Source organism: Columba livia, chromosome 15, assembly GCF_036013475.1.
Source record: "Columba livia isolate bColLiv1 breed racing homer chromosome 15, bColLiv1.pat.W.v2, whole genome shotgun sequence".
NCBI lineage: Eukaryota > Metazoa > Chordata > Aves > Columbiformes > Columbidae > Columba > Columba livia.
Window position 1 is genome coordinate 9,769,329 of NC_088616.1, and position 24,649 is coordinate 9,793,977.

The 24,649-nt window shown below is 42.7% G+C and overlaps 3 protein-coding genes across 13 annotated transcripts in view; 2 read left to right on the forward strand and 1 right to left on the reverse strand.

Moving 5' to 3' along the window:
- The window catches only part of LOC102089184 (acyl-CoA synthetase medium chain family member 3), a 12,683-nt gene extending 9,627 nt beyond the window's left edge, over positions 1-3,056 (forward strand). For all 9 annotated transcript variants that reach the window (XM_065031055.1, XM_021291911.2, XM_065031054.1 and 6 more), the window contains 5 exons: positions 483-584; positions 1,620-1,747; positions 1,866-1,965; positions 2,423-2,542; positions 2,703-3,056. In XM_065031055.1, coding sequence (XP_064887127.1) covers positions 483-584; positions 1,620-1,747; positions 1,866-1,965; positions 2,423-2,542; positions 2,703-2,789 — 537 coding nt within the window. In that variant the 3' untranslated portion in view covers positions 2,790-3,056. The remainder of the gene's footprint in view (positions 1-482; positions 585-1,619; positions 1,748-1,865; positions 1,966-2,422; positions 2,543-2,702) is intronic.
- ERI2 (ERI1 exoribonuclease family member 2) lies at positions 2,786-8,604 on the reverse strand. Its single transcript, XM_065031040.1, has 8 exons — positions 8,468-8,604; positions 8,197-8,336; positions 7,870-7,997; positions 7,231-7,387; positions 6,582-6,682; positions 5,861-5,942; positions 5,136-5,224; positions 2,786-4,925 (listed from the first exon to the last, which is right to left on the reverse strand). The coding sequence occupies exons 1-8, from the start codon at positions 8,488-8,490 to the stop codon at positions 3,582-3,584; spliced, it is 2,064 nt and encodes a 687-aa protein (XP_064887112.1). The 5' UTR covers positions 8,491-8,604; the 3' UTR covers positions 2,786-3,581.
- REXO5 (RNA exonuclease 5) lies at positions 8,593-24,082 on the forward strand. Of its 3 annotated transcripts, XM_065031037.1 has the most exons (20): positions 8,593-8,708; positions 8,894-9,010; positions 10,630-10,751; positions 11,633-11,759; positions 12,632-12,716; positions 14,052-14,201; positions 14,354-14,442; positions 15,232-15,347; positions 16,162-16,300; positions 16,837-16,931; positions 17,779-17,881; positions 18,481-18,617; positions 18,935-19,043; positions 19,379-19,489; positions 19,614-19,751; positions 20,282-20,374; positions 20,871-21,090; positions 21,587-21,780; positions 22,392-22,501; positions 23,867-24,082. In XM_065031037.1, exons 2-20 carry the CDS (start codon positions 8,897-8,899, stop codon positions 23,934-23,936), a joined length of 2,322 nt encoding a protein of 773 aa, XP_064887109.1. In that variant the 5' UTR covers positions 8,593-8,708; positions 8,894-8,896; the 3' UTR covers positions 23,937-24,082. The 3 variants fall into 3 exon arrangements, with proteins under 3 accessions (XP_064887109.1, XP_064887110.1, XP_064887111.1); XM_065031038.1 differs by lacking the exons at positions 8,593-8,708; positions 8,894-9,010 and adding an exon at positions 9,075-9,990; XM_065031039.1 differs by lacking the exons at positions 8,593-8,708; positions 8,894-9,010; positions 10,630-10,751 and adding an exon at positions 13,156-13,358 and having other exon boundaries at positions 11,649-11,759.
- Positions 24,083-24,649: the final 567 nt, after the last annotated feature.

Consider the following 24,649-nt stretch of genomic DNA (forward strand, 5'->3'; position numbering starts at 1 on the left):
ACAGATGACACCCCGCTGCTGGCAGTGAGATATCAAACATCAAGGCACTGACAGAAAATAAGTTGCTGAGTTAAGGAAGAGTGGGAGTGGATGTTGTTTCTGGTGATGACAAAACTGCTGAAGCAGATTCTAGCACCAGCTTTGTTTGCAATATGGGTTAAGATTTTTAGTGGCTTCCTTTCAGTTTGTAAATTTTCCCACCCTGTTACTTAGGATTCTCCCTCGGGTCTTAGTGACTTCATTATGTGTTTGTATAGTACTTGGCATTCCTCAGGTAAAAGACATAGCACAAAGTACAGCGAATTAGTAATAATCTTACACTTCAGTTGTCAGAGTAAGACCCCCTACTGCTCCAGATAATTCCCTAATAAATAACCTACTTTGATTATGTATTGTAAATGTGCACCAAGATTCTATAGTCTTAATGTAATGCTTTTTAATTTGGCTCCAAGATAATAACACTGTGTTTTGTTTACTTTTAGATTATAGATGAAAACAGTAATATTCTGCCTCCTGGAAAAGAAGGAGATATTGCCATCAGAGTTAAACCTACGAGATCGCCTTTTCTTTTTACTTGCTATGCTGTAAGAATATTTCTACAGTTCAAGCAGATATCCTGTTCAATCTCTCTCACAAGGAATCTGACGCCCCATTTCGTTTACATATGCTCTGAAAACATGTGGGGAAGAAAGAAGGATTGCCTTTTTTTTTTTTCCTGCAGATGCTTGGTCTACTTATACAAAGTTATGTATTCTATTAGATTGTCCTGCCTAACAAGTTAAAAATGCACTTTCTTTTGCTTGATATTTCTGTAATAGAGATGGAAATGTTTGACAGAACCCTGATCCCAAAATACTTCATGGCCTAAGGACTAGAGCCCCATCTGAGAAGCAGGATACTGTTCAAATCCCTTCCCTCCGGTTTTGAGCTTTATGGAGTGTTTCACACAGGAAATGTTTTCGGTATTTTCTGAGTTGGCTGGAATTTTCAGTGCAACAGCCAGTCGAACAAACACATAGTGTTTTCAGTTCTGACACCAGGAAACCTTATTAAACTTTATGGATGGTGTCAGCCTACACTCAGGTCTTCTGAGCAGTACAGAACATGCGGGAAGGGAACACCGTGCATACTGCCTGGAAAAATTCTTTCAGAAATTAGTTGCCTTTGCCATAGAAGAAACAAGTATTAATTGTGCTATGCTGAGCTAGAACTGTTATGGGTGTGGAAAACAAAAAATCTCAAGACAGGAGATGCTAGAAATAGAAATCATTAAATGATGATGACCTAAAAGCAAATTCTCAGTTCCATAAGCCTACATATTTTTGTAACCTTCAGTGGTTCCTAAAGCTGTGGGGCATAATATAATATGATTAAAATTTTAAGTCAGTCACATTTACTGCATTTTATGAATTTATTAATATCTAGTTTTGTCACTTAGTAATGGTGAATTAGTAATTCTCTAGTATTCATGTCCTACTTGAATCTGATGCACATGACCACAGTATGGACACATCTGAAAACCTGAATTTTTTTATAACTTGTATACCAAATAACTTAAAATGCAATTTACTGTATTTTTCAGGTAGTTGCCACGTAAAATGTAATTTAATATTTCCTAGGATGATCCTGAGAAAACAGAGGCAACAATACGTGGAGACTTTTATGTCACTGGGGACAGGGGGATTATGGATGAGGATGGATACTTCTGGTTTGTTGGAAGAGCTGATGATGTCATTAATTCTGCTGGGTAATTTAAGCCTGATTAACAATAAATCATTAAACTTGAATAACGCAGATGATTAAGGTGTGAAGTTGTGTTTGTGTGTTATCCAATACAACTAAAAGCCCTTTCTTCCATTTTATAGATACCGTATTGGACCATTTGAAGTAGAAAGCGCCCTGGTGGAGCATCCTGCAGTGGTGGAATCTGCAGTTGTCAGCAGTCCAGACCCCACCAGAGGAGAGGTAAACAACTTAAGAGTATATATTTAAGTAGCTTTGTGTATACCCGTGCTAATCAAGCCCAACTTCCAAAGGATTGGTCTATCCAGGGAATTTTTTTTTCAATGTAAAATGAAATAAATTCCAAGTCATTATTTCTACTGTGTCAGACACTGGAGAATCTGCACAGGAGTAAACTGACCAAGGCAATTGCCCCAAATCACATATAACAAAAGAACCATTTGAAGCTTTCCCTGTCATTCAAATACTTACAGTTTTTAGTCTTTATTAAATGAATATTAACTGCCTGCACAGTCCAGACCAACAGTGAGCACCCACAGACGTTGGCAAAGCTTTCTGTACCTGCCCTTATACATTACTCTGCAGTTTGTCAGCAAATGTTTGGTTAAAGTTTCAGATCTTGCTGTTGTGTAATACTGTTTCATTGGCATTTAAACCATTGTTGCCATAACTTCTTTAGGTAGTGAAAGCCTTTGTTGTTTTAAGATCTGAATATGCTTCACATGATCCAGAAAAAATGATAAAAGAGCTACAAGACCACGTTAAGAAAGTTACTGCTCCATACAAGTATCCTAGGAAGGTGAGTGCTCAAATACTCAAGTAATTTTCACTACTATAAACCAGCAGGTGCTGTTCTGTGGCTTATAAACGCACTTATAAGCCCCATGCTGCTGAAGTTAAATAAAAATTTAGGTAAACTGTATCTTATTTTGTCCCACAATTTCTCCCTTTCCCAATAGATTGAGTTTGTTCAACAGCTGCCAAAAACTGTTAGTGGGAAGATCAGAAGAAATGAACTGCGCCAGAAGGAGTGGAGAAAAGATTAGAAGTACTTGTTGCTTTTTAATAGGATTTTTTACAAATTAAGATATTGCAGATTTACACAGTAATGTAGAATAAAAGACATCATACTATGTCCTTCTTAGTTTAGGTTTGCATAAATTCTTACCTGATTCCCAGCATTTGGCTGTCCCAGGTGCTACACTAATAGCTAATAGTAGTGCAGGCAGACTGATAGAAATGAAATGGGAAACTCATGTAGTCAAGAGTACAATAGCTGATGTGTGTTAAATAAAGTATTTGATGAAGTCTCACCAGCATTTTATCTTTATTGTTATTTAACTTAAAGGATAAAACAACCCCAGTAAGTTTAAGAGAACACTATTGCTTCAAGAATCACTTCTGAGAAATGTAACAACTTCTAAATACATTTTTAAAAGCTAGTTATAATCATTACATGTATATTTAGAAAAAAAAAAAAAAGTATAAGTAAAATCTCTATCATTAAAATGTTCTTTAAGAACTGGACTAGTAAAGATTTTGAAATACATGATAAAGCAGAAATGTAAGATTTGCAGCAACAGTTGCTCATACTTTAATGCTGGCACTTTATAGTTTTACCTGTTCTCTCATATTTCATTAACAAGATACTTTCTGATATATCGATATTTTTCCATGCTTGAGCAATTCCCATTTCTATCTGTGTTAGCCAGCGTTGGGTTTGTCCCATTCTCAAACATATCTCTGACATAATCTGACTGTCCTGATAATATCAAGTGTGATCAACCTACTGAATTTAAGATTTGGACCAAAAGAAAAAAAACAAACAATATCCATTTTCAAGTTCTCATAGAGGGTCTAAGACACAAATATGTTTTGTTGGAAGAATTCCCTGAATTGCTTGTGTAAGTTCCAGGAGAGGTCAAAGGGTCTGCGTTCAGGGTGAGACCACTAGATTTCTCTTTTAGAAGTGCATATTCCCACTTGAAGTATCCACAACCTTTCTTACCGCCTTCATGCTTGCCAACAGGACAACAAAAAAATCCTTTCCCATGGTTTGGACCGTTGTTTGACACATACAGTTTTTTAGCTCTTCGGCCGCAGTCACACAGAGGGGGAGTCGGTTTTCCATTTTTCACAGCTCTTACAGACTGATCCAAATTGACTGTGGAGTTCAGAACGGCTGGAGACGCTTTGGGCAAATTTGAACTTCTTAAAGGTAAGGAATGATCGAAAGAAGCAGTTTTCTCTTGGTATATAGCAAAAGACTGTTTTTTTGCTGGTGGGAACATTTTTGGACTTGTTGGCTTTCTTTTAGGACCCTCTGAATGCATAGAATAATTTCCAGTTAGTGCTGATTGTGCTGAAATAGCATTTACTTTTGCAGATGGTAACTTAAAAGTGGAAAAATCTGAAGTCTGTCTTTGTGCTGTTCCTGCATTATAGATAGTAGTATCAGGACTTTTGTAAATGATAGTTTTTGGAGGTTCCACAGGTACTACAGTTTTTTCCAAACTTTGATGATCTGAACTCATTACAGCTGATTGTTCTGAAATAATTTTCTCTTCAAGCACAGGTAAAATATCTGTACTTGAGTTATTGTTGAATTGAACACAATCTGAATGTTGTTCATATTGAGATTCTGGTATCAAAGCAACATCTTCCCAGTCAGTCAGCAGAGCCAAGCAATCAGAACTGGTGCTGATGTCCTCGTGGGAGATGTTAACGGAGGAGATGGTTGTGGAGACGAGCACCAGGCCTGGTCCCTGTGCCGGGGGGCTGCGTCTGGCCGTGCTCAGCGCCTGCCCGCTGCCCAGCCCTCGCTGAGCGCCTGTCGGCGCAGCGCTGCCAGCCCGCCCTGCCTGCACCAGGGGAGCGCGAAAGCTGGTGGGAGATGCTCTTGAAGAGCTTTGGGCTTGAGCGCGTAACTCGGTCCTTGAGCTGCTGCTGGGCACAGCGTGGATGTGGGCAGAGGAATCTGCCTGAGTGCTCTGTGGTTCTTCCGGTTGTATATCAGAACTTGCCTCAGTTCCAGCAATACCATTGTTGTTTTTCTCAGCCAGAGAGTTTGTTTCGCAAGCTCCATCTCTAGATGTTTCCGGTCTGCTGTTGCTTCCCAGTGGAGTCTTGTCAGCAAAGTTTATAGCCAGCGTTCTGGAAAATAAATTATTTTTCGGATGTGCCTAGGGAGCCAATAAACAAAAGGAGATTTGAGAAAGTGAATACCCAGAAGTTTTAGGAATCAGTGCACAAAATTAATAAGTGTATCAGCCTAGGATTGTTCTGTTCAATTCACAGTCAAGATGCTCATTTTATTATTTGAACAGCTCAGCTTTCACCTGTGTTGCAGGTTACAAAGCAGCTACAAAGGAAGATACAAAATAGCTACTAACCTTATCCAAAGATTTAGTAACCTTCAGCACACATCCATCACAAATCAGCCTCCAAGCAAGACGGGCAGTATTCCGAGAATCATCCAGCCCTTCAAAAGTATGGTTATATTATGCCTTCTTTTTAAACTACTACCGGAGATAGTTCTTACTAGAGGAAAAATGTCATCTGAGCAAGCCTTACGTAAGTGACAGGGATTGATGGAACTCTGACACATAGTTACCTAGTTCAAAAAAGGGAAGTAATAAATTCCCTCTGCTGAAATACCTGAAGGACAAATCCATAGAGCTGAATATATTTCCACAATTTTTAAAACCCTTGCTCTGTTTTATTAATCATGTAAAAAAATCATATTGTGCTTATATTCTTTTACGCTAATATGCTGTCTGGAGCTATAAATCACTTTTCCTTATTGTTCCTCCGCTTTTGTGCCCTAGCAATTCAGAGATTGATCCTGTTGAACACGCACTCAATAGCACTAGGAGAGATTTCAGAAATAAAGCATGAGGCTAGAAATGACAGACTCTGGTCTTTAAAGCATCTAGCCTTTCTTCTTTAGATGTTTTTGTTGGACAGAATATTGCATAACCTGGAAACAACAGTTACTATTTAGAGTGATCACTAGCTATTTCTAGCTGCTTTGGTTAAGCTAACTAAAGGTAAATAGTAGCTATTTAGCTTTATAAATATACATATATTAAAATGAGGACCATTATATCATACTTACCAGAATGTTCCCGTCCTGCAAAAGCTATCCCTAAATCCTGCAAAGCGCCACTTAGCCCTTTAGGCTTCCTGTTATAGAAGGTCTAAGGAATAGAATGCAGCTCTTTAGCATAAAGCATTTCAAAACTTTTTCATAGTGAAGTAAAAACCATTTCAGAACTATGACCTTATGAATAATACATCTCACATGGCAATTGTGCAAGTCAAGTATCTTCAGTTTACAGTTGGGATAAATAAGCATAAGACCTTAAGGGACTTAGCCTGTGACAAATTAGAATGGCAAGAACCATGAATCCCTTCTCTTAGTCTTAAACTAATCCTTTCTGTCTTAGCTCTGGAGTCATTCAGTTACACTTTATGGCTTACATTGATTAAGGCCTTAACAGGGCAGCTCAGCGTGTCAGGACAGGCAGACTCCTGCAAAGTTCCCTTCACTACACGGAGGTGCTGTTAGCCCCCAACTTAGAGCTGTCTTGCAGTGTGGACTATGTAATAAAATACACAGTTCATTGTTAATTTATCGAACAATGACACCAGGTTGTTTTCTTAGCCTTAAGATTTCTAATAAAATTCACACAGTTCAGTGAGAACAACATGAAAAGAAAACAAGTGGGTTTCTCTAGTCACTGGAACATACAATATTGGCTTGTAACCTCAGATACAGTTAGCTTTTGAGATGATAATATGGGTATAAATGTTTCACAATTTATCGATCTTCTCACCCTGTATGTTGCTTTAAGATCAATCCAGGAATTTAAAATGTCAGGTTTTCGCAGCTGCTTCCTTTTGCACTCATACTGCAAACACACACCCAAGTCCCAGTCTGCACAGAAAAACAACCAACACAAATAATCCATCACTAAAGAACTGGCCTAAAATCTGCATGAAAGGACATAGTATCCACATAGGAGTAGTTGTGTGCTGCGGGGCAGGAAGCACAGGCTAACAGGCTTCATTAGCACCAGCTAATGAAGTCTTTGTACATGAAAAGCACACGAGGGTTGCAGAAATGGGACATCAGGAAAAGTGAATGCCCCCTGTTAGTAAAGAATGACTTCATGATGGGTAAAGATCGCAAAGACCTCATTAAAGATCTCATTAAATCTTTTAGACACACTAAGAACGGTGACACTGTTCACTGTATGTAAAGCAGAAAAATAGAATGTTGGTCCCTGGAGGCAAAGATGTAGTGAACACATCAGGATTCAATGGATTTAATATTTTCAGTCTTATCCCAATATTGCACATCCTCAATACATACTAACAGGATTTTTACACCCTAGAAGTGACGGTGCAATCTCACTAGCACCACCAAGTGGTCATTTTTGTGTGTATTATTCCACAGAAAAAGGAAATTAGAATTTTATTTACCTGTCCAAGTAACAAAGGTACATAGTTTTGCTTCTGAAGTAGAATGACTTGGAATATCTGAACTGAATATAATTTTCTTCTCCCTCTGTATCTTTTGAATCCATTTCCAAAACTGCGACAAACAAATGTTTAGCGGGACAGCTTCATCAACCTGGCTCTTGAGGAAAGAACAAGAAGTTTGTATGTGTTAGTAGGCACTGAAATTCACTTGTTTTTCTTCAGCCCTTTAAAAGCATGTTTAAAATGATAGTAAACAGCAATTCTGCTGGTGCACTGGTACGCCTGTACTGGTATGCATTCTCACTCTCTACAACTATCTGAAAGGTGGTTGTAGCGAGGTGGATTTTGGTCTCCTCTCACAAGTAACAAGGGATAGGACAAGAGGAAACAGCCTCAAGTTGCAGCAGGGGAGGTTCAGACTGGCTATTAGTAAATGTGTATTCACAGAAGGGGCTGTCGGGCATTGGAACAGGCTGCCCAGCAGCGGTGGAGCCACCATCCCTGGGGGGTTAACAGACGTGTAGATGAGGCTCTTGGGGACATGGTTTAGTGCCAGAGCTTGGTTATGGCTGGACTCGATCTTAAGGGTCTTTTCCAACCGAAATGGTTCTATGAAAATAATACTAATTAACAATATACCTGCGTTATGCCGGTTAATTCTTTACAAAAATCAGAAAGAACAGGATGCTCCTGGGGCTGGACATAGGTGTGGAATTCAGCTTCGATCTCCCCTGTTGCAGTGTTTAACAGAACCGCTGGGAATTCAACTGCGACAAGAACAGAACGAGAAAAACAAAACCCGCAGTGCCAGCGAGGTCAGAGCTCCCCGCGGAAATTATTCCATTTGCTTTACACCGCGGTTGGAATGTCCCGAGCTGGAACACGGGACCGGGGGCACAGCAGCCCGGCTCAGACGCGCCCTCCGCTCCGCCGGGCGGCGCCGCCCCTCCCCCGGCCCCCACTCACTGATCTCGGGCACGCGCCGCTCCGCGCGCCGCCAGCACGTGGCCTCGAAGTCCAGGACGATCAGGTACCCGAAGCGCTGCCCCGGGGCCGCCCCCGCGCTGCTCCGCGCCCGCGAGCTGCTCCGCGCCAGCCCCAGCTCCCTGCGGCACAGCGGCGCCGCCTCAGCACCAGCCCCCGCGCTGAGGGGCCGCCCTCCCCTTGCCCCCCCCCCCCCAAGGCCTCGGCCTCCCGGGCACCGCCACCGCCCTCAGTGGGAGGGATCCCCCCGCACCTGGCCAGGCGCTTGGTGGCCATTTCCGCCCTCAGCCCCGGGTGGGCGGGCAGCGACCACCACCCCGGAGCAGCCTGGACTCCGCGGCGGCCATTTCAAACCTCCCGCCGGCGGCAGCGGCGCCGCCCTCATCCGCGCGCTCGGCGGATCGACTGCTCTGGCCTTGCCAGCAGGCAGGCGCAGGTAGCCGCGTACCGAGGCGGCGTGCTCGTCGGTGGCTGGAGAGCCCGGTGGGGCTGAGGTGGGATCCTCATCGGGGGGAACTGGGGAGGAGGGAGCGGCCGGGGATCGGCCCCACGGCGTCAGGGCTGCGGGGGATCCCCCCTCCCGGTACTGCCCGGGGGACCTCCGGCGTTGGGCGGGCGCTGGGCCTGGCCCGGCGGACAGGGGCTGACTGGCGGCATCGCCCGCGGTGCTTCCGTCCAGGCCATGGCGGAGCCGGTTCGCCTCAACGGGTACAAGCGGCCGGCCGGGGACGGGGAGGACGCGGGGACACGACGGGCGGCTCGGAAGAGAAGGAAGGCGGACGGCGGCGGCCCCCAGGTGAGCAGAGGGCCCGCCCGGGGCCGTGAGGGATCGCCCGGGGCCGTGAGGGATCGCCCGGGGCCGTGAGGGATCGCCCGGGGCTGCGGGTGTTTCACAGCCACTTGGTGTGGGTGGGTTTGGTTCATCACGCGTTGGGATGCTGGAAGGTCAGCAAACCCGGGTTTTACTGGCAGTGCAGCCCGAGGGCTGGCTAAAGATAACACCTACAAAGTGGATTGGTTTCTGCTGCGGGAAGCACGGCAGTAAACCCATTTTGAGTGTTAGGCGTTTCTTTGAAGGAATTTTGTTACAAGATAAATATCCTCTCCACTATAATTGTGTCTGCTCAGCACATTCACAGCTGAAGGATGCAAATGCACCCACAGATTCAGCCCACGGTGACGCCTCACTCCCCCAGGTTACCGTTTAGCACCCAGTCCGGACAGGAGTCTGTCTGACCTGTGAGGTTGGTCTTGTTGGTACCTGATCAGGCACTGACATTCCTGTGGCTGCCAGGTCACCTTTGCTTGGTGAAATAAAACTACTGCTGCTTGGTTTGGGCTTTTTTGCAGAGCTCTAATGAGGCTGTATTGAAAATGACAGTGTTGTTACTTATTTGTCTAACTTAGCATGGAAGATGAAGGAGTAGCAATTACACTGCCCTGTGTTATTACTACCAGATGATTCTTAAACACTTGAACCTCAAAGGTTGTCACCTCTGTTTAGCTTTCTTACCGATGACAAATGGCTTTAAAAGCGCACCAGCTCAGTCCCACATGTGCAGGCTCTGTCAGAATTAATGAGCACGAGGCTTGTTGGTGTGGTGAGGAAAACACAACTTCTGGAAGTGGTTTATCCTTTGGGATTTGATATTCTGTAGCATTCTGTGGTCTTTTTTCTTTCCCCCTCTATGCTGTGATGTCTTTTCATCACATAGAAGAAGAGTATCTTTAAAATGTTTACAACTCAAAGGAGCTCTGTTGGAAGAGGCAATAATGGTAAGTGAAGGTCTCCAAAATCAGGCTTTTACTTGCATATTAGCTTTTAGGAGAATTTGTGCATTTAGGCTTAGAGAACTGTGATGTTGAACTCTATGGTGCAGTCTTTGCTCCGTCTCATCTACTCGATGCTTCCTGCAGTTTCCTTGGATTTTACTGGAACATTATTTTTTCCTGTAGGGGTCAGCAAACCAGTCTGCCAAAACAGATCACATAAAGTAAATGAATTAAATGGATTTCAATAAGACATTATACAAAGTGAATACATATTGTAACACTTATATAAGTGCCCATGGCTCTACAGCAACAAGGGAGTGAGCGGGTTGAAAAAGAAGATCAGAATCTTGTGTTTGCAAATTAAATAACTTTAAGTCTCCTTACTACATACAGCTACTTACATTAATCTTTATTAAATAAATCTTTGAAGTTCGAGTACCTGAAATATTGATAGTAAATTTAATATTAAAGAATGATCTGAAAGGAAACTTTTGCCCATAATGAGCGGAAGAGTTATATTAAATGTAGCTGATTGTACCCTAATACTAAAGAGTTTCATTTTACCATATAATTTACTTCGTTTTCCATGAGCTTATGTGATTACATAAAACCTTTCTTGACTAGCCATTCCCCTTTTCACAGGAAAAGTCATCTCGCTTGTCAGCAGCTTTATTTGGTGGGGACTGCGAAATCAGCCATGACCAGCTGTATGAGCTGCTGAAGTATGCGGCCTTGGGGAAGTGCCACAACGCAACACAGCCCAGGTATAACACACCCGTGGTCGCAGTCAACCCTGTCTGTGTCCTCACGTGCGGTGAAAAAGTTCCTAAAGGCATATTGGCCGTGCTGGTTTTGGAATCCTTGCAATGCAGCCACCATGATGACATGATGGTATTATGGAGATACATTTGTTAGACTTGGCCAGAGACCAGAATTCTTCTTTGGACAAAGATTCTTCCATTTCGTAGTTTTGTTTCATGTGGTTATCAAAAACAAAACAAGTTTGTGGAACAGAAGAAGCTTCATGCACTGAGAAACGAAATGTCGTGTTAAAAACATTAACACAACACAAAAATACAGACAGGTTTTATATCAGATATCATTGAAACAGTGTTCTAGAGTGTTTTGGGAAAAAAGTTTTAATCACTTTGCCCTTTTTCAGGGCAACTCTAAGCAATGGAAGGGGAAGGTTGAGGAGGGTGTATAACCTCAGATGGCAAAAAAACGGTGAAATGTAATGAAACTCAAGGCAAGAATGATCCCACTTCAGATTTTAAGTAGCAAATAGAAATTTTTCTGAAACTTTTTTGATGCATTAATTCACTGCACTGCATCACTACAGCTGAAGTTACTCGTGTGTATTCACATTCTGATGCATATAAATGAGGAATAAATGTCTTGAAATGGCACCACAGCAGAATTCTGCTGTAACTCATTCTTTGTCTGTCTCCTACATGATGTTGCTTCCAGGAATATGTGGCAGTTTGAGATAAGCTATAAAGCCTCTTCTCATTGAAGTAATTTGGCACTTTGCCATACACTGACTTAAAAGCTGGGCTGCTTCCAAGTTTGTTTCTAAGAGTGCTTGATAATTGTTTTGCTTTGATTTTTTTGTTTTTTAATTTCATACTTTTTTTAACTGCAGCTGGTGCCGCATTTATCACCAAAGCCACCTGGCTGGGGTCGTGGTTATTGTTCTGCATGAAACGAGCCAACTCCATTTCTACAAATTCTATTTGCAGTTCAAACACCTCAGAAAAGTGTTCCAGCATGTAAGTCCCCAGACTGTGTTGCTGTCTTCTAAACTCCTTCCAGTCCTGAAACCATGGCCCAGGGATTAACCTCTGCAGTGATATTATTGCCTGTTCCAGTAGGAAGTGGCCGTCTTTGACTCTCAACACAAGCTGATGGGAGGATCTATTTGTAGCCTTTGTCAGCTCAGAACAAATGCCAAGGCTTTGATATTAGAAACAGGTTTTCAAGATGCGTGTCTTTGAAGCCTTACCAGGTGAAACGTGTATTGATGTTCTAGTCCTCTGACTGTTACACTTCCCGCATCATCGGGATGCCGATGAGATTAAAAATATCTCGGTTAATTTGGAATTTACTCCGAGTGAGGAGACTCTTAATAGAGATGTACTATTCCCACTGATTGAAAAACCTCACTTTTACTATTTGCACTCTATGTCAAATCTCTCCCATTCCCCAAAAGATTATTAAAATAATTATTTTAATTTTCTGAGTTACAAGTAACATTTTTGAAGGATGAAAGAAAGAAGCACCTCAATTCAGACTTCTAGAGAATTCTCCCTGAACTGCAGTAAATGCAAATCACAACTTAACTGGCAAGTCAGGAACTTGCTTTAGTTTCTGTCAGAGAAAGTCTTGAGATTTCCCTTCTTGATCAGATCGGGGAAGGCAAATCTCTTCCTTAGTACAAAGAATTCTATATCGTCTGTTGTTAAAACAGGTTTGGTTTGTGTTGTGGTTTGTTTTTTTCTTCCTTGGGAAGACACCAGACATATTTCCACTGCTTCTTTATGCATCCTCTCTAAATTGGGCTGGATTTGGGATCAAGAAACATCTCTTTTGCTTGATTTTTCTGCTCCCGTTTCAAAGTCTCTAACACATCTCTTTTTTTCAGAGATTCACATTAACACCTTCTGCCAACTTCCTAGCCAGCCTGTATGGAGAAGGAGCAAACCTGGAGCCTCACAACACTGCACAAGGTATCTTGCTTGGTTTTGCATCATCTCTTTCAACCACAGTGATTCGCTTTCAACAGTGATTTATGACTTTGCATCCTGTGCAATCCCAGCATGTTGCTGTGGTAAAATGTTTGCAAAGGAAAACATACAGTGGTTTAAACCACAAGACTAGTTACCCTGACTAGTTCAGTAACCCTCTCTTGGGCTTATTGTCACAAGTAAATGCAAAAAGCAGAGAGAAAGTTTTTAACATGTTTAATCCAAAATTCTGATGCTTCGTTACACGTTTTGTGGGTATTTTATTCTAAGGTGTATCTAAGAAAAGATACAGACATACAAATTAGATTCAAGCTAAGTAGTTACTCATTTCTTCTTGGTTTTCTTTGTTATACTGAGCAGCAAATCAAGGTAAAGAACAGGTGTGTTGACAACGGATTTCCTATTTTTATACTCTTCGTAGAGGTGACTGTAATCCAACAGGCTTGTACAAAACCTGCCAGAGACTACAATGCAAACTTCACTGAAATTGTTAGAACTGTAACAAAGGATCTTGAATTCAAGTCCTAAATGGGAGAATGAGCAGCTGTTACTCTCAGTGTATTGACAAGTCCTCTGCCATCCTGACTGTGAACCTGCTGCACAGTCACAGGTCTGAGATGTCAGGTATATTTTTCTTTTCAGTGCAATCTGCAGAGAATCATGTACAGGATAATTTAACTTTATACAGCTGTGGATTCTGGTGTCAGTTCAGTGTTTGCTTCTTTGTGAGCCACACTTAAAACGTATTTTCTCCTTATAGTGCTTACAGGAAAGAACTCCACAGAGAAGATAGAAAAGATAACTTATTTTACAGCTTACACAAAGTGACAGGTGATTATGCTGTCATGCTTGCAAGGCAAGATTGTTCTCTTTCTGAAAGGAACGTGAGACAGGCTTGTGATATGACTTGCTCTGAATCAGGCAGAAGTGTCAGTAGCTGAACTGGGAGTAAGATTCAAGTATCCTGAATTTCAAGTATATTTTTAATATATACAGTATATACATTAGTGTATAGACAATTATGTATATATTATATATATGAATTATAGATACATGTACACATGGTAAATGAGCTATGAACTGCAGAGAGATAGATAAACTGAAGGGAGAGATGTATATATAAAAATAAACTGGAGGTAGACGGACAGATAGATATACAGACAGCTGTCGATCCATCCTTCTGTCTGTCTAGTTTATTGTTCCAGGTAATGTTTTCCTTTGAAGTGCTGTAGCCTCTTAGTGTGCGTACTGATGCAGAAAACTGACTGCAGGCAGGGAGCGCTATCTGAGCTTGACAGGTGCTTCTGTGTTTTACAGGTTTGACTTCCCCTAGCAGTGACTGTATTCCTAAAAGCTCAGATTTGCAATGTGATCCCATCATTCGGAAGTACGGAGAAAAAAAACAAGGCCTTACTAGCTATACTCTAACTTTAGAAGAGCAGAAAAAAAATGACTATCCCATAAAAGGTCAGTTTTTGAGGGCTTTGGTTGCTTTGTTGTGTTGGTTGGGTGTTTTTATTAATTGTGACACTTAGTGATAAGTTTGGTCATATAACGTAGATGGTGAGTTTTAGAAGAGAGAGGTCGGTTCCTTATTCACAGGTATCTTTTCATTCTAGGCTCCCCTAGATGTAAGGGCTTTGTACATACAGAGTGTGATCAGCAGAGGACGGACAGCAGCCCCCTCTTTGGTCTGGATTGTGAAATGGTAAAAAAATAAATGTGTGTGGCCTTACAATATATAGTCAAGCGAGCCTAGCACCCTGTTTGCTAAACCACTTCTGGTGTATTGACGTCTGCTGCCAGTCCCTTCATTGATGGTTCCAAGGCTAAATGCAGCCACGGGAAGGACTCAGGAAGTGGTTCTGGTGACAGATATTCTCTTGAGCAGCAGAGAGCCCAGTTCTGCGTTGGCTGTTGGAGCAGCAGCTGGATCTGCCAGGCCCATCAGCAATGCTGCAGTAACCCCTGTGAATGCTGGGGAATTCCTCCTCACAGCCCTCCCCAAGGCTTGGGAGAGGAACAGTACTTCCCTGTCACACATCCTTAGCCCTGGCAGATCTTTGGACAGCGTGCTGTGGTGAAAATTCCTCCTTTAGTGTAGTTTTGTTAGTTTGCAGAGATCCCTATTTGGCATCAGCATTGAGTAACTAGTGATACAACCTGAGCTTTGCTTTTAAATTGTACATCGTCTCCGGTGAAGATGCTCTCAGTGACAGCTCTGCAGTGCGGAGCACAGACGATTCTGTGAAATCAGCACTTTGTACTTGTTTTCTTTGTGTTATGCTTGTCTGTGTGTTTGCTGTGCTTATGGTGGCCATTTAACAATTAAAATGAAGCATGCTGCAGTATAAAACAACTACCTATGAGTGGTAGATCTCTAAGTTGAGTAGCTCCTTAGTAGTGATGCTGGCTTCAGACAAATCAGAGGTTAGCTCAGGTTTTTGAGTGACAGCATCGTGCTGATTCAGCAACTGCCTCTGCTTCTTCCGGACAGTGCCTGACTGCAAAAGGGAATGAAGTCACCCGTGTCTCTTTGGTGGATGCACAGGGTCGATGCCTCTTGAATGAACTCGTCAAACCTGAAAGCACAGTAGTGAACTACCGCACCAGGTGACTTGCACATGAGTTTCTTATCTCTTCATCTTTAACAACTGCAACCCTTTCAAATTAAGCCTGTGACACGGGATCTTTCATAAGGCTTTGGTGTGCACAGATACCTACTGCATTTCACTCAGTGTTAAGGATCCAGTTCTTGCTGTGTGATTAGAATAACCAACATTACGTATACACTCTCTGCTACCTAGTACCTGTGTGGCTACGATGTGGAAGCATTACCGTTCTGCAGCGTTCTAGGAAAAGTTCTGTGACAAACTGATGATAGTCAGGCCAAGTTACTCTTTACACTGCTGGCTACAAAATAAGATGGGGGATAAGAGTACAGGATTGCAGTCTGCGTCGCTGCTCCATAGCTGAGTTTGTTTATCCATAAAAAATGAATAAAGCAGCTTGTCAGCTTGTACACACCTCCAGGGCTGGGCTCAGTATTGTGACAAAACCAGGCAAAACTCAAGCCTTATCTTCTCCCAGAACTTTGCCTGGCTTTGTCCAGGAGGTTCCAGTCCCATTAGGTTGCTTGGATGCTTCCACCATCAGCCTTGCAGTATTTCCTTACCTGTGCTATCTGATGCTAAGAACTGGATCACGTAAGGTATACTTGAGAGAGATGGACTTTTGAAACAGATGTGGTAGCACTCATAGCAGTTTAATATATCTGCAGTATATCCTCTTTATGTTGGAACAGAAAGCAGTAAATGGCATTCTGTCATTAGTTACACTGTGTTCATTTATTACATGCCCTGCTTGTAATATTCTCCAGTAGGCGCTGTTGCTAATGTGTTGTTTTTTCCTCATTTGACTTTTGAAGATTCTCAGGAATCACAAAGAAAATGCTTCTTCCAGTGAAAACAAAACTGTCAGACATCCAAACCAGACTGAAACAAATGCTTCCCCATGACGCGGTACTGGTGGGTCATTCTCTAAATTCTGATCTTCAGGCTTTGGAAGTGAGTATGCTTTTAAGAGTATTTGATACTAATTTCAGAAAAATCTAAAATTCTAAAATTTCTGAAAAATCTAAACATTTCCTCTTTTTATTAGTGAACGCTTTGCTTTTTATTATCAATAGCCTTATGTCTGTAAGAATTTAAGAGACTTTCCTTATGTCTCTAAAACTTGCAAGGGGCTCTTCAGAGCCCCAAAGGAAGGGAGGAGTCTGCCCAGACATCGATGTACCTCTCTGCTTCAGCCAGATAGCTCTGTTGCGGGAAGAACTGAAACCCTTCCTTTATTTAATTTAACCAATCTAAAATGCTCAAATAATAATTAATCTTTCTAACCCAATCTAGATATTCCCAATAGAGTTTTAGAGAGTTGGGCTTGTTTCATTATTCCTATTTGCTCTTCTTGTCGAGGACCAGTTACCTACCAGTAGGAAACTGGCAACTGAAATGAAAAGGCAGAGGCACAGGTAACAGTGGATTACTGCCCAATTCTATATGACTGTTCTTAAATAAAACTGCTCATGTTTTCTCTCCTCCAGATGATCCACCCCAGTGTTATTGATACTTCATTGCTTTTTGCCAGAAATGAAGGTCGAAGATTTAAGTTAAAATTTCTAGCCAAAGCTGTTTTAGGGTAAGATTATTACTGTGTTGTCATTGGAAATATTAGAAACTGTCATGGTGGGTCACAGGGTCTTGCTCTTCCACTAGTAGCATTATAGTTATTATTTTTTTTCACCAAAATTCAAAGGAAAGGAGCAGGATGTGCAAATAGTAAAGAAGAATTTAGTGCCTGCTTGGAACATCAGGTGGCATAATAACCTGGCTTGTCTTTGAGCAAGAAGGGACGCTGTGACCCAACCAGATTTGCGTCTTTGCAAGACTAGCTTTTCTGCAGGGCCGCCCCAGTACCAGTGTATTCAGTTGTAGAGCAACAAAGACACTGGCTCACACAAATGAGATCTGTTGCACTTAGGGGCCTGTTGCCCTGTTGCACTTAGGGGAAAGAAAGGCTAAGGTATGAAAGTGTCATTTACTGACTTCAGTTGCGTTCCTCAGTGCATTAGCTACCACTGCATAGTATGTCTTAGTGATACAGTTCGCACCATTCACACTGAATATTAATACTCTGCAATGCCAAACTTCACTGAGTTGGAGGTTGCTTCCCTGTCTGTGCTAACAGTGAGTTGGGTCATTGGTCAAGGAAGAAGTAAAATTAAAAATAGTCATGCATCAGAGTACCAAGTGTTAGCACTGCTTCTGTTAAACCCAGTGAACTGTGTTTTGCTCAACATTGCAAAAACATTTCTTGCAGTAACTTTTGGGAATATTTCACAAGAATGCTGCTGCACAGAACTGAAATCCCTTTTGGAAAGGGGAAAGCTATTTTGCCCGAAAAGGATCCAGTTTAGAAAAGACAGGATGTTGGTCAGTGTGGAAAAACAGATAACCTGCCTGTACACCTAATTTTGATGCCCTAGGAAGGAGATTCAGTGTGAACAGAAGCTTGGGCATGATCCTGCAGAAGATGCTAGAGCTGCATTGGAATTGGCTCAGTTCTTTATTGCGCAAGGACCAGCAAAGGTAGCTATGTCTAATGAAGATTTCTGTCCTTAATTGCAGAATGTGCAAGTTGTTGTGCTTATGAAGGAAAAAAAAAAATTCCTGCCCATCCTCTTGTTGATTTAAAAGAGAAAATGGAGCTGTGATAGAGGCCTCAATTTTGACAGCTTGTTACTTTCAGCATATAACCAGGTATCTTAATAACCTGAGCATTACCAGTGCTTCAGCACTCAGACACTGTCATGAATCAGCATTGCTGATGATCTTGAGGGGCATTGGGTAAAGAAGGATTGAGACACTTCAGCCTACAGGAATGCCTGTCATTTTTCCAGACAAAAGAAGTGAGACACCTTGTATGTTGTGGTGATTCAGCTGGTTTTATGAGTCTCTTGCTTCTGTCATTGATTTCTGAGAGAACTTTTTTGGAGATGATTGCTGGTTGATGCTGTGAGTTCTGCATGCTTGAAAATGACAACAGAAAATAATAAGGCAAGAAATGAATGCCTGTGTTTCTTCACTGCTGTGGAGTGTGCCGGGTGACTCAGAGAAAGCACATGCTTTTCAGTTAGCTACAATTAGCTGAGATGAAAGCCAACTCCTAATCTTCTTCCTTCCCCAAGGTAGCAGAACTAAACTTGGAGATGCTTCTGACAGCTGAAAAACTGGCTGAGGTCTCACAGAACAAAGCTGCGTTACAGCCACAAGGATGTAGGGTCCAGAAACAGCTGAAGGAGCCTCCACATTTATCCAAACCATGGTAATAAGATTCTCAAAGATGCATGTGTTTTCTTCAGTTGAATCCTCAGTAAAATTGAAGAAGTATGTTGTGTTTTTTAGATGCTATCTGGATCTCCAGAGAGAGACACAAATGTCGCATAGCACTGAAAAACTTGCAGAAGTTGTGTCTTAGATTTCACAAAGCATTTTCTAGGCTTCTTTTGATGTTGAGGACAAGAATATTCCTTCAAATTCCTTTAACAAACTTTGTCATTTTTCTCTGACAAGCATTTCTTGAAAGGTTTTTAATTCACCATATTGGTAAGTACTGTGACTCACAGCTTTCTTCTCTGGTAGTTTTTTAGACTGCTTGCAAGTGACTGGCCAAAAACCCCTCCTTTTGGGCGGACAGGAACTAGACTCTTCTGGCCTGTGTCAGAGTAACCTGAGCACTTCAAACAAACAGGTGAATGGATTTAGAGTGGGTTGGTCTAAGCAAGCGTCAAAGTAGTTCAAAGTTCTTGTTCTGGGGGTGGGTAGATGAGTCCTATTTTAAAAAGGTGACTGACAGTACTGTTAGCGTGAATACCAGGTTAGCTAAATCCATTTTAACATTGCAGAATTAAGCTTTGATCCTCTGTATCCTCTCCTGACTCACTAAAGAAGAATTTTTGCCTGAGGGCTTCCTTGGACAACAATGAAAATTAAAGTTGGGAATTTAGTTCAATAGCTTTGTTTCTGATCCTTTGCAGTACGATTGTCTTGCACCTCTTTGAGCCTTGTACACTCTTTTCCCTACAGATTCTTCAGAGAGCCTTAGAAGATGTTCCCCTGTCCACGTTCAGTATCATTCAGTTTAGTTTGGGTCCAGAGTACATTGCATCTCACCTTCTTGCTGGACTTTGTGAAAAGGTACTGGTTTTTTGAGAATAATCTTCATTGCCAAGCTTGGAAAAAGATGTTACATATCTGGAGGCAACAAGTAGCTTAGTTCTTTTGCTTTGTGAAGTTCCTTCTCTAATCTGTGTTCCTACAGGTGAGAAGCAAGCTCACTGACATGCTGACAATTTACGCAGGTCCTTTTGAAGAAAGCTTTTGCCTGAAGTCTGTGAAAAAAGAATTCGGGAGGTGTGGACCAATCCAATCTCTCACAGTGGTGACGGAAACATTCCAGGTGAGGAGCACACAAAGCATTAAGCTTGCTGACAGGCGTGGAAGGCTCGAGCAATCTCTTGGAAAGATGTGAAATAGAACCACTGAAATACTAGTTATTCTGGTTTTTGGCTGTTGTTTGTTTTGGTTTTTTTCTGATGGTTTAGTTGTCAGCTACAACAATTCAAGGTATCTAAAAGCCGCTCCACACAATTACAAGGATAAACCCGGCTCATGCGGCTTAACTGTGCTGTTCAAGCTAGACGACTATTAAGCGCTGGAGAAGCTGAGGTGCTTTTTGTTCCTCTTGAGAGAACTGATATGCTGAGGCCTTTAATGGCCAAAATATGAAAAAAAGTTCTTATTAATTCATGAGCTAATTGAAGGTTGTTTTTAACAGTTATGGTATACAGTGTTACATATATTACCCGCAAATGCTTTTATGTTATATTTTTTAAAGTAAACGCAGCTTTAGTGAGACCTGACTTTTAAAAAGGGATGGCTAATGTGTATTACTGATAAGGCTGAAGTATCTTATCATTCTCTTTCAAGCCCTATGTCTGTATCCGGTATGAAGTGCTGGAAGGTGCCCAGCTTGCTGTGGAAAGCCTAAATGGAACTGAGGTAGCAGGATCCTGCATTAAGGTAAACGACACAAATAGCAGAAGCCCAAGTTATGTTGAGCTCAGGAACAGCATCCGATGTGTCTCTTTTAACATCTGCTGACAGCGCAGTGTCTGGCAAATGCTGGCTGGTTGTGCTGTTGCCTTCTCCCTGTCCCTGGACAATTCAGGGGCACTGGCAGAAAGGAAATAGACCCCTCTTTTCCTTTCTGCCTGTCAGCAGAAGGGGGTTAGAAAGCATTCTGACCTCCACCTTCAGCTTTAAAAGGAAGAGCCAAGTAACAGGGTGCTAAAATGCCATAAATATGGGATTCTTCATTTTATAGTGTTTCTGCATTACAATCTCTCTTTCTTTTTCATGGCTAATTAAGTTAGCCTCCATTAGTCATATTTTTTTCAAGTGAGGGAAAATAGCTTGTCAACTTTTGGTAGTGGGAGAAAAGAATTTAAAATGGAAGCTCAGAACACAGAGCTGCTTGGACTGACGTGCTGTGTTTGCTCTGCTGAATCCACCCCAGGTCCAGAGACCGGTCACTGCAGCCATGCTGGACTGTGATGTGTTGATAAAGGAACTAGAACTGGATGTAGAAAACGAAGGTGTGATTTATGTGGCGGGTCTAAAGAAGTCATTAACAGAGACAGACTTGCAAGAAGAATTCAGCCAGTTGAAAGACCTGGAAACACTGTTCCTGCCAAAGGATCTCCAGAGTGGAAAGCACAGGAACTGCTGTTTCCTCAGTAAGTAGCTTCACATAGAGCCTGCTTATTTCCTTCAAATAAGCTCATTCAGCAGCCCTTGGAACTTTGCACAGGCACACCAAGAGCTACTGAAACTCATGCATGCTCAAAGTGGTGGTATTTAAAATACTACAGTGGAGGCATGTATTGTTTGGAGGAGCATTTTACAGCTAAATATTTAAAATTTAAAAAAGACTGCTTAATAAAAAAAATCTTTACTTTGAAAAGTTCCAGGGTAGTTCATTGGCTCCAGTAACCCATTGGTAGGGTTGGCTACTGTGCAGCCTCACACAGACAAGTCATCGCCTCTGAACTGGATGTGTGCTCTCGCAGTTAACTGGCATTTCTATAGTCTGATGGTTACCTGTAGCAAAATGATCTGCTTGCTCCAGTGATTTCAGTTTCTCATCTCATCTTCAGCCCTGGCCTAGAGGTGACAAGGACCAGGGCAGCAACATCACTGCCAAAGCACATTCCCCTTCTCTTTGTGTTTCAGAATTCCAGAAGTCACAAAGTGCTGCAGATGCCCTTGAAGTTTTAAATGGATGGACCGTGAAGGGCAGCAAACTAAGAAGTAGGAACGCTCTTGCTTCAGGTCACCTCTGGAGATGGATTTGGCAGATGAATCACAGCAAGAGGAAGGAAGGAGAAAACATCTTATATGAGAAAATGCAGCAACTCTCTGCCTGTGTGAGTTTAAGGCTATGCTGATGGTTGTTGCAGTTAGTGAGGAGGTTCTGCCCTGGAAACCAGGAGTGGTAACTATGAGCAGACTTAGGTCAGAGCTGTGTGTCCTTGTGCTGGAGCAGAGAGGCTGACAAGGATCAGTTCCACAAGGCAGTTTGGAGAGGTAATACCATGTGAGATAACACGATGCTTGCAGATACTGTATAACCTCAAAAAAAAACCCCACAGCATAGCTGCTCGGGGCAGCGAGCGGTGCTGGACAGGAACCGAAGCCCACCGCATGGGAGCAGACAGAGCAGGGAAGAGGTGTTGCAAATGGTAAAGGAGTCAGAGGGAGAAGGGAATAGTTGTGGAGCCTTACAGGAAAGAACAGATCTAGTTCCAGCTCTCACTGTCACGGGTGGAAGCTGCAGCGCCATTTGAGATAAGCTTGTGGTTCTCCCTGCTGCTGAGCCACCGCAGTGCCCGCCCTCTGTAACAGAATCACTGCTGTCCTCACCCATTCCGTCCCTGAGGCTGCCCAAGGGTCAGTCTCACCCCACACCCCTTTAAGTGTGATTGCTACAGATCTGCTGGTGAAGTGGGGATTTTAATACTTACATTCTGTTATGCAGGAGGAGGATCTAAGGAAAAAGGTGAAGCAGTTGGACCACCATATCAAAAAGCTTTATAGAAGGCTGCAGAATAACACCCTGTGCATTGTTCTCTTTCCTGGAGTAAACAGGTAACTTGCCACCTATTTTGCAAAGAGCTAAGTAAAACACATAGCCAAATATCTTTTTCTTAAACTATTAAAAATTAAAACCCTACACAAGGAAGTGCTTTCATGTTGGGCCAATAAAACCTGAACAGTAAGTTCTGCCCATAAGCCATTCCTGATACAGAACCAGCACAACTGCTGAAACCATTGCTGTAGCTGCTGGTCCAGATGAGCAAGGCTGAAGTACAATGTTGATTAATTATACAGGTATTCTGTTGTCTCCCTGTGTTGCTGTTCAGACAGATAAAGGGCAGAGCTGCCCTTGGTTTTTGTTCGGCCTCCTTCACAGGAGTCCTGCCCTGCAATAGAAGCAGGGAGCTCAGCAGCAGCTCTTCTGCCTGGCTGGGCAGCCAGGCCGGGTTCCCCTCTCACTTCAGAGCTTCCTGACAAGAATCACAATGATGTATTATCTTCTGCACCCGTGTGCCTAGAAGGGAGATGTGTCCTAAGCCAAGAGTATATTTAGTGACAGTGACAAACCATTTCAGCAAGGTTGCATGCTAAGGGCTGTACTTGGAGTCATTTGCTCTAATTGTTCAGTTTATAATAACTCTTGAAAAGAAAATTTTTTAAAATAATCTGTCTTCTTAAATAAAGATCATTAAACTGTTTCCCCTGACACACCAAAGAATAATAGCAAAGAAAATGAGACGGCAGCAATTCCTACCTTATTTTAGAAGTACGGATTGCACGTAGCCATGTGTAAATGGTTTATTCCACGAGCCTGGTGTCAAATTCTGCCCCTGTTTACATCAGCCCTGGGGGAAGCCTGGACCTCTGCAGGCAGTTCAGAGTACATATCATCCTTTTATAATCTGCTGCTTTCTTCTGGGCTATAACAGAGTCCAATTTTTTGTATTTCTGAGCAGTCATTTGCCTCTTCTCCGCACTGCTGTATCACCTCAGTTACTTTGCACGCTCACCTGTCAGCCCCCCTGGAAAGGTCTGGGGAGAGCGTGGCTGTGGAGTTACTGCCCATACCACGTGTCGTTTGCAGATTCAGGAGCTTGCACCCACGAGGAGCCCACAGAGCCTGGGTCCGAGTCCCGCAGGCTGCTGAGGGGCCTGGGAGCTCCATCCCAGCCTTGGAAGAGGTTCTTGCCAAGCAGGGTTCCTGTGTTACCGTTTCCCAGAGGACTGGCACTCCAGAGGCGGCTTCTTGACTAAAAAGAATGCCAAATAATTGTTGGGTGGGAAAAAAAACTACAGGGGTTTTTGGTTTTGTTTTTTGTTCTTATAATCCTGAGGGTTGCAGGCTTCTCACTAACAACCCAACAAGCATCGAGGCTACCATGAGCAGAAATAACACACCTCTCGTTTACGTTGCAGCACACATGGATCAGAACCTGGCCTTGGGCTGATGGGAATAAAAGAAGATGGAGCGAGGCGTGCTTGTTAAGCTGCCAAGTTTTTAAGCAAAGTTTTGTTAAGATATTTTTAATTACTTTAAATATTGATGTCTTTGTAAAGATCTCCTACCATAAAAACAATAGGCTTTCACTCTGTGTGTTTTACAAAGCCTAAAAATAAAAGCTATTCAAAACATCTTAAAGCACAAAACCTTTTCCATTAACCCCTCGTGCTGTGCAGTTTTCCCTGGCAGGGGGTGAGGAGGCCCCGTGTTGGCCTGGCAGGGGTCACGCAGCAGGCTGTCCCCACCGAAGCCCTGCAGACCACAGACCAGCAACTGAATGCAGGACCTGCGGCAGCTGCTCAGCAGTTGACACTTCTTGGGAATTGTGTGGATTTCTGGAAACGTGCTGCGCCAGCTCCTGAAGCGGAGTCGCCTCCTTTCCAGGAAAGCAGCGTGCTTGCTCCATGGAACGGAGGAATTGGTGATTCATACTTCTTGGACAATCTCCACCTTCTCCTCCCTCTGTGACCACCCCACACACACAAAAAAAGAGACATCACAGTGTAGCTGTGGGAGGGACAAGGGCCATTTTAAGGAAACGACGCTTTTGTGTGAACTTCACACATCATCACTTACAGCAGGAGCTGGAAGCCCAGAGTTGCAGTAGGATGAGGTGATCTGCAATCCAACAGCTTCATTCCTGTGCTTTGCTTGAGCATTTCTTGTTAATATCAGGAATTCCTAAGCACAAGGATGCC

Excerpts from the sequence above, each read along its gene's own strand:
- REXO5 (XM_065031037.1), top strand. The coding sequence starts at position 8,897 with ATGGCGGAGCCGGTTCGCCTCAACGGGTACAAGCGGCCGGCCGGGGAC. Across the intron at positions 14,202-14,353 it reads AAATGACTATCCCATAAAAG|GCTCCCCTAGATGTAAGGGC; the intron begins GTCAGTTTTTGA and ends TTTTCATTCTAG. Across the intron at positions 21,781-22,391 it reads TGCAGCAACTCTCTGCCTGT|GAGGAGGATCTAAGGAAAAA; the intron begins GTGAGTTTAAGG and ends TCTGTTATGCAG.
- ERI2 (XM_065031040.1), bottom strand. The coding sequence starts at position 8,490 with ATGGCCACCAAGCGCCTGGCCAG. Across the intron at positions 8,337-8,467 it reads GCCACCAAGCGCCTGGCCAG|GGAGCTGGGGCTGGCGCGGA; the intron begins GTGCGGGGGGAT and ends GCTGTGCCGCAG. Across the intron at positions 4,926-5,135 it reads TTACTAAATCTTTGGATAAG|GCACATCCGAAAAATAATTT; the intron begins GTTAGTAGCTAT and ends TTGGCTCCCTAG.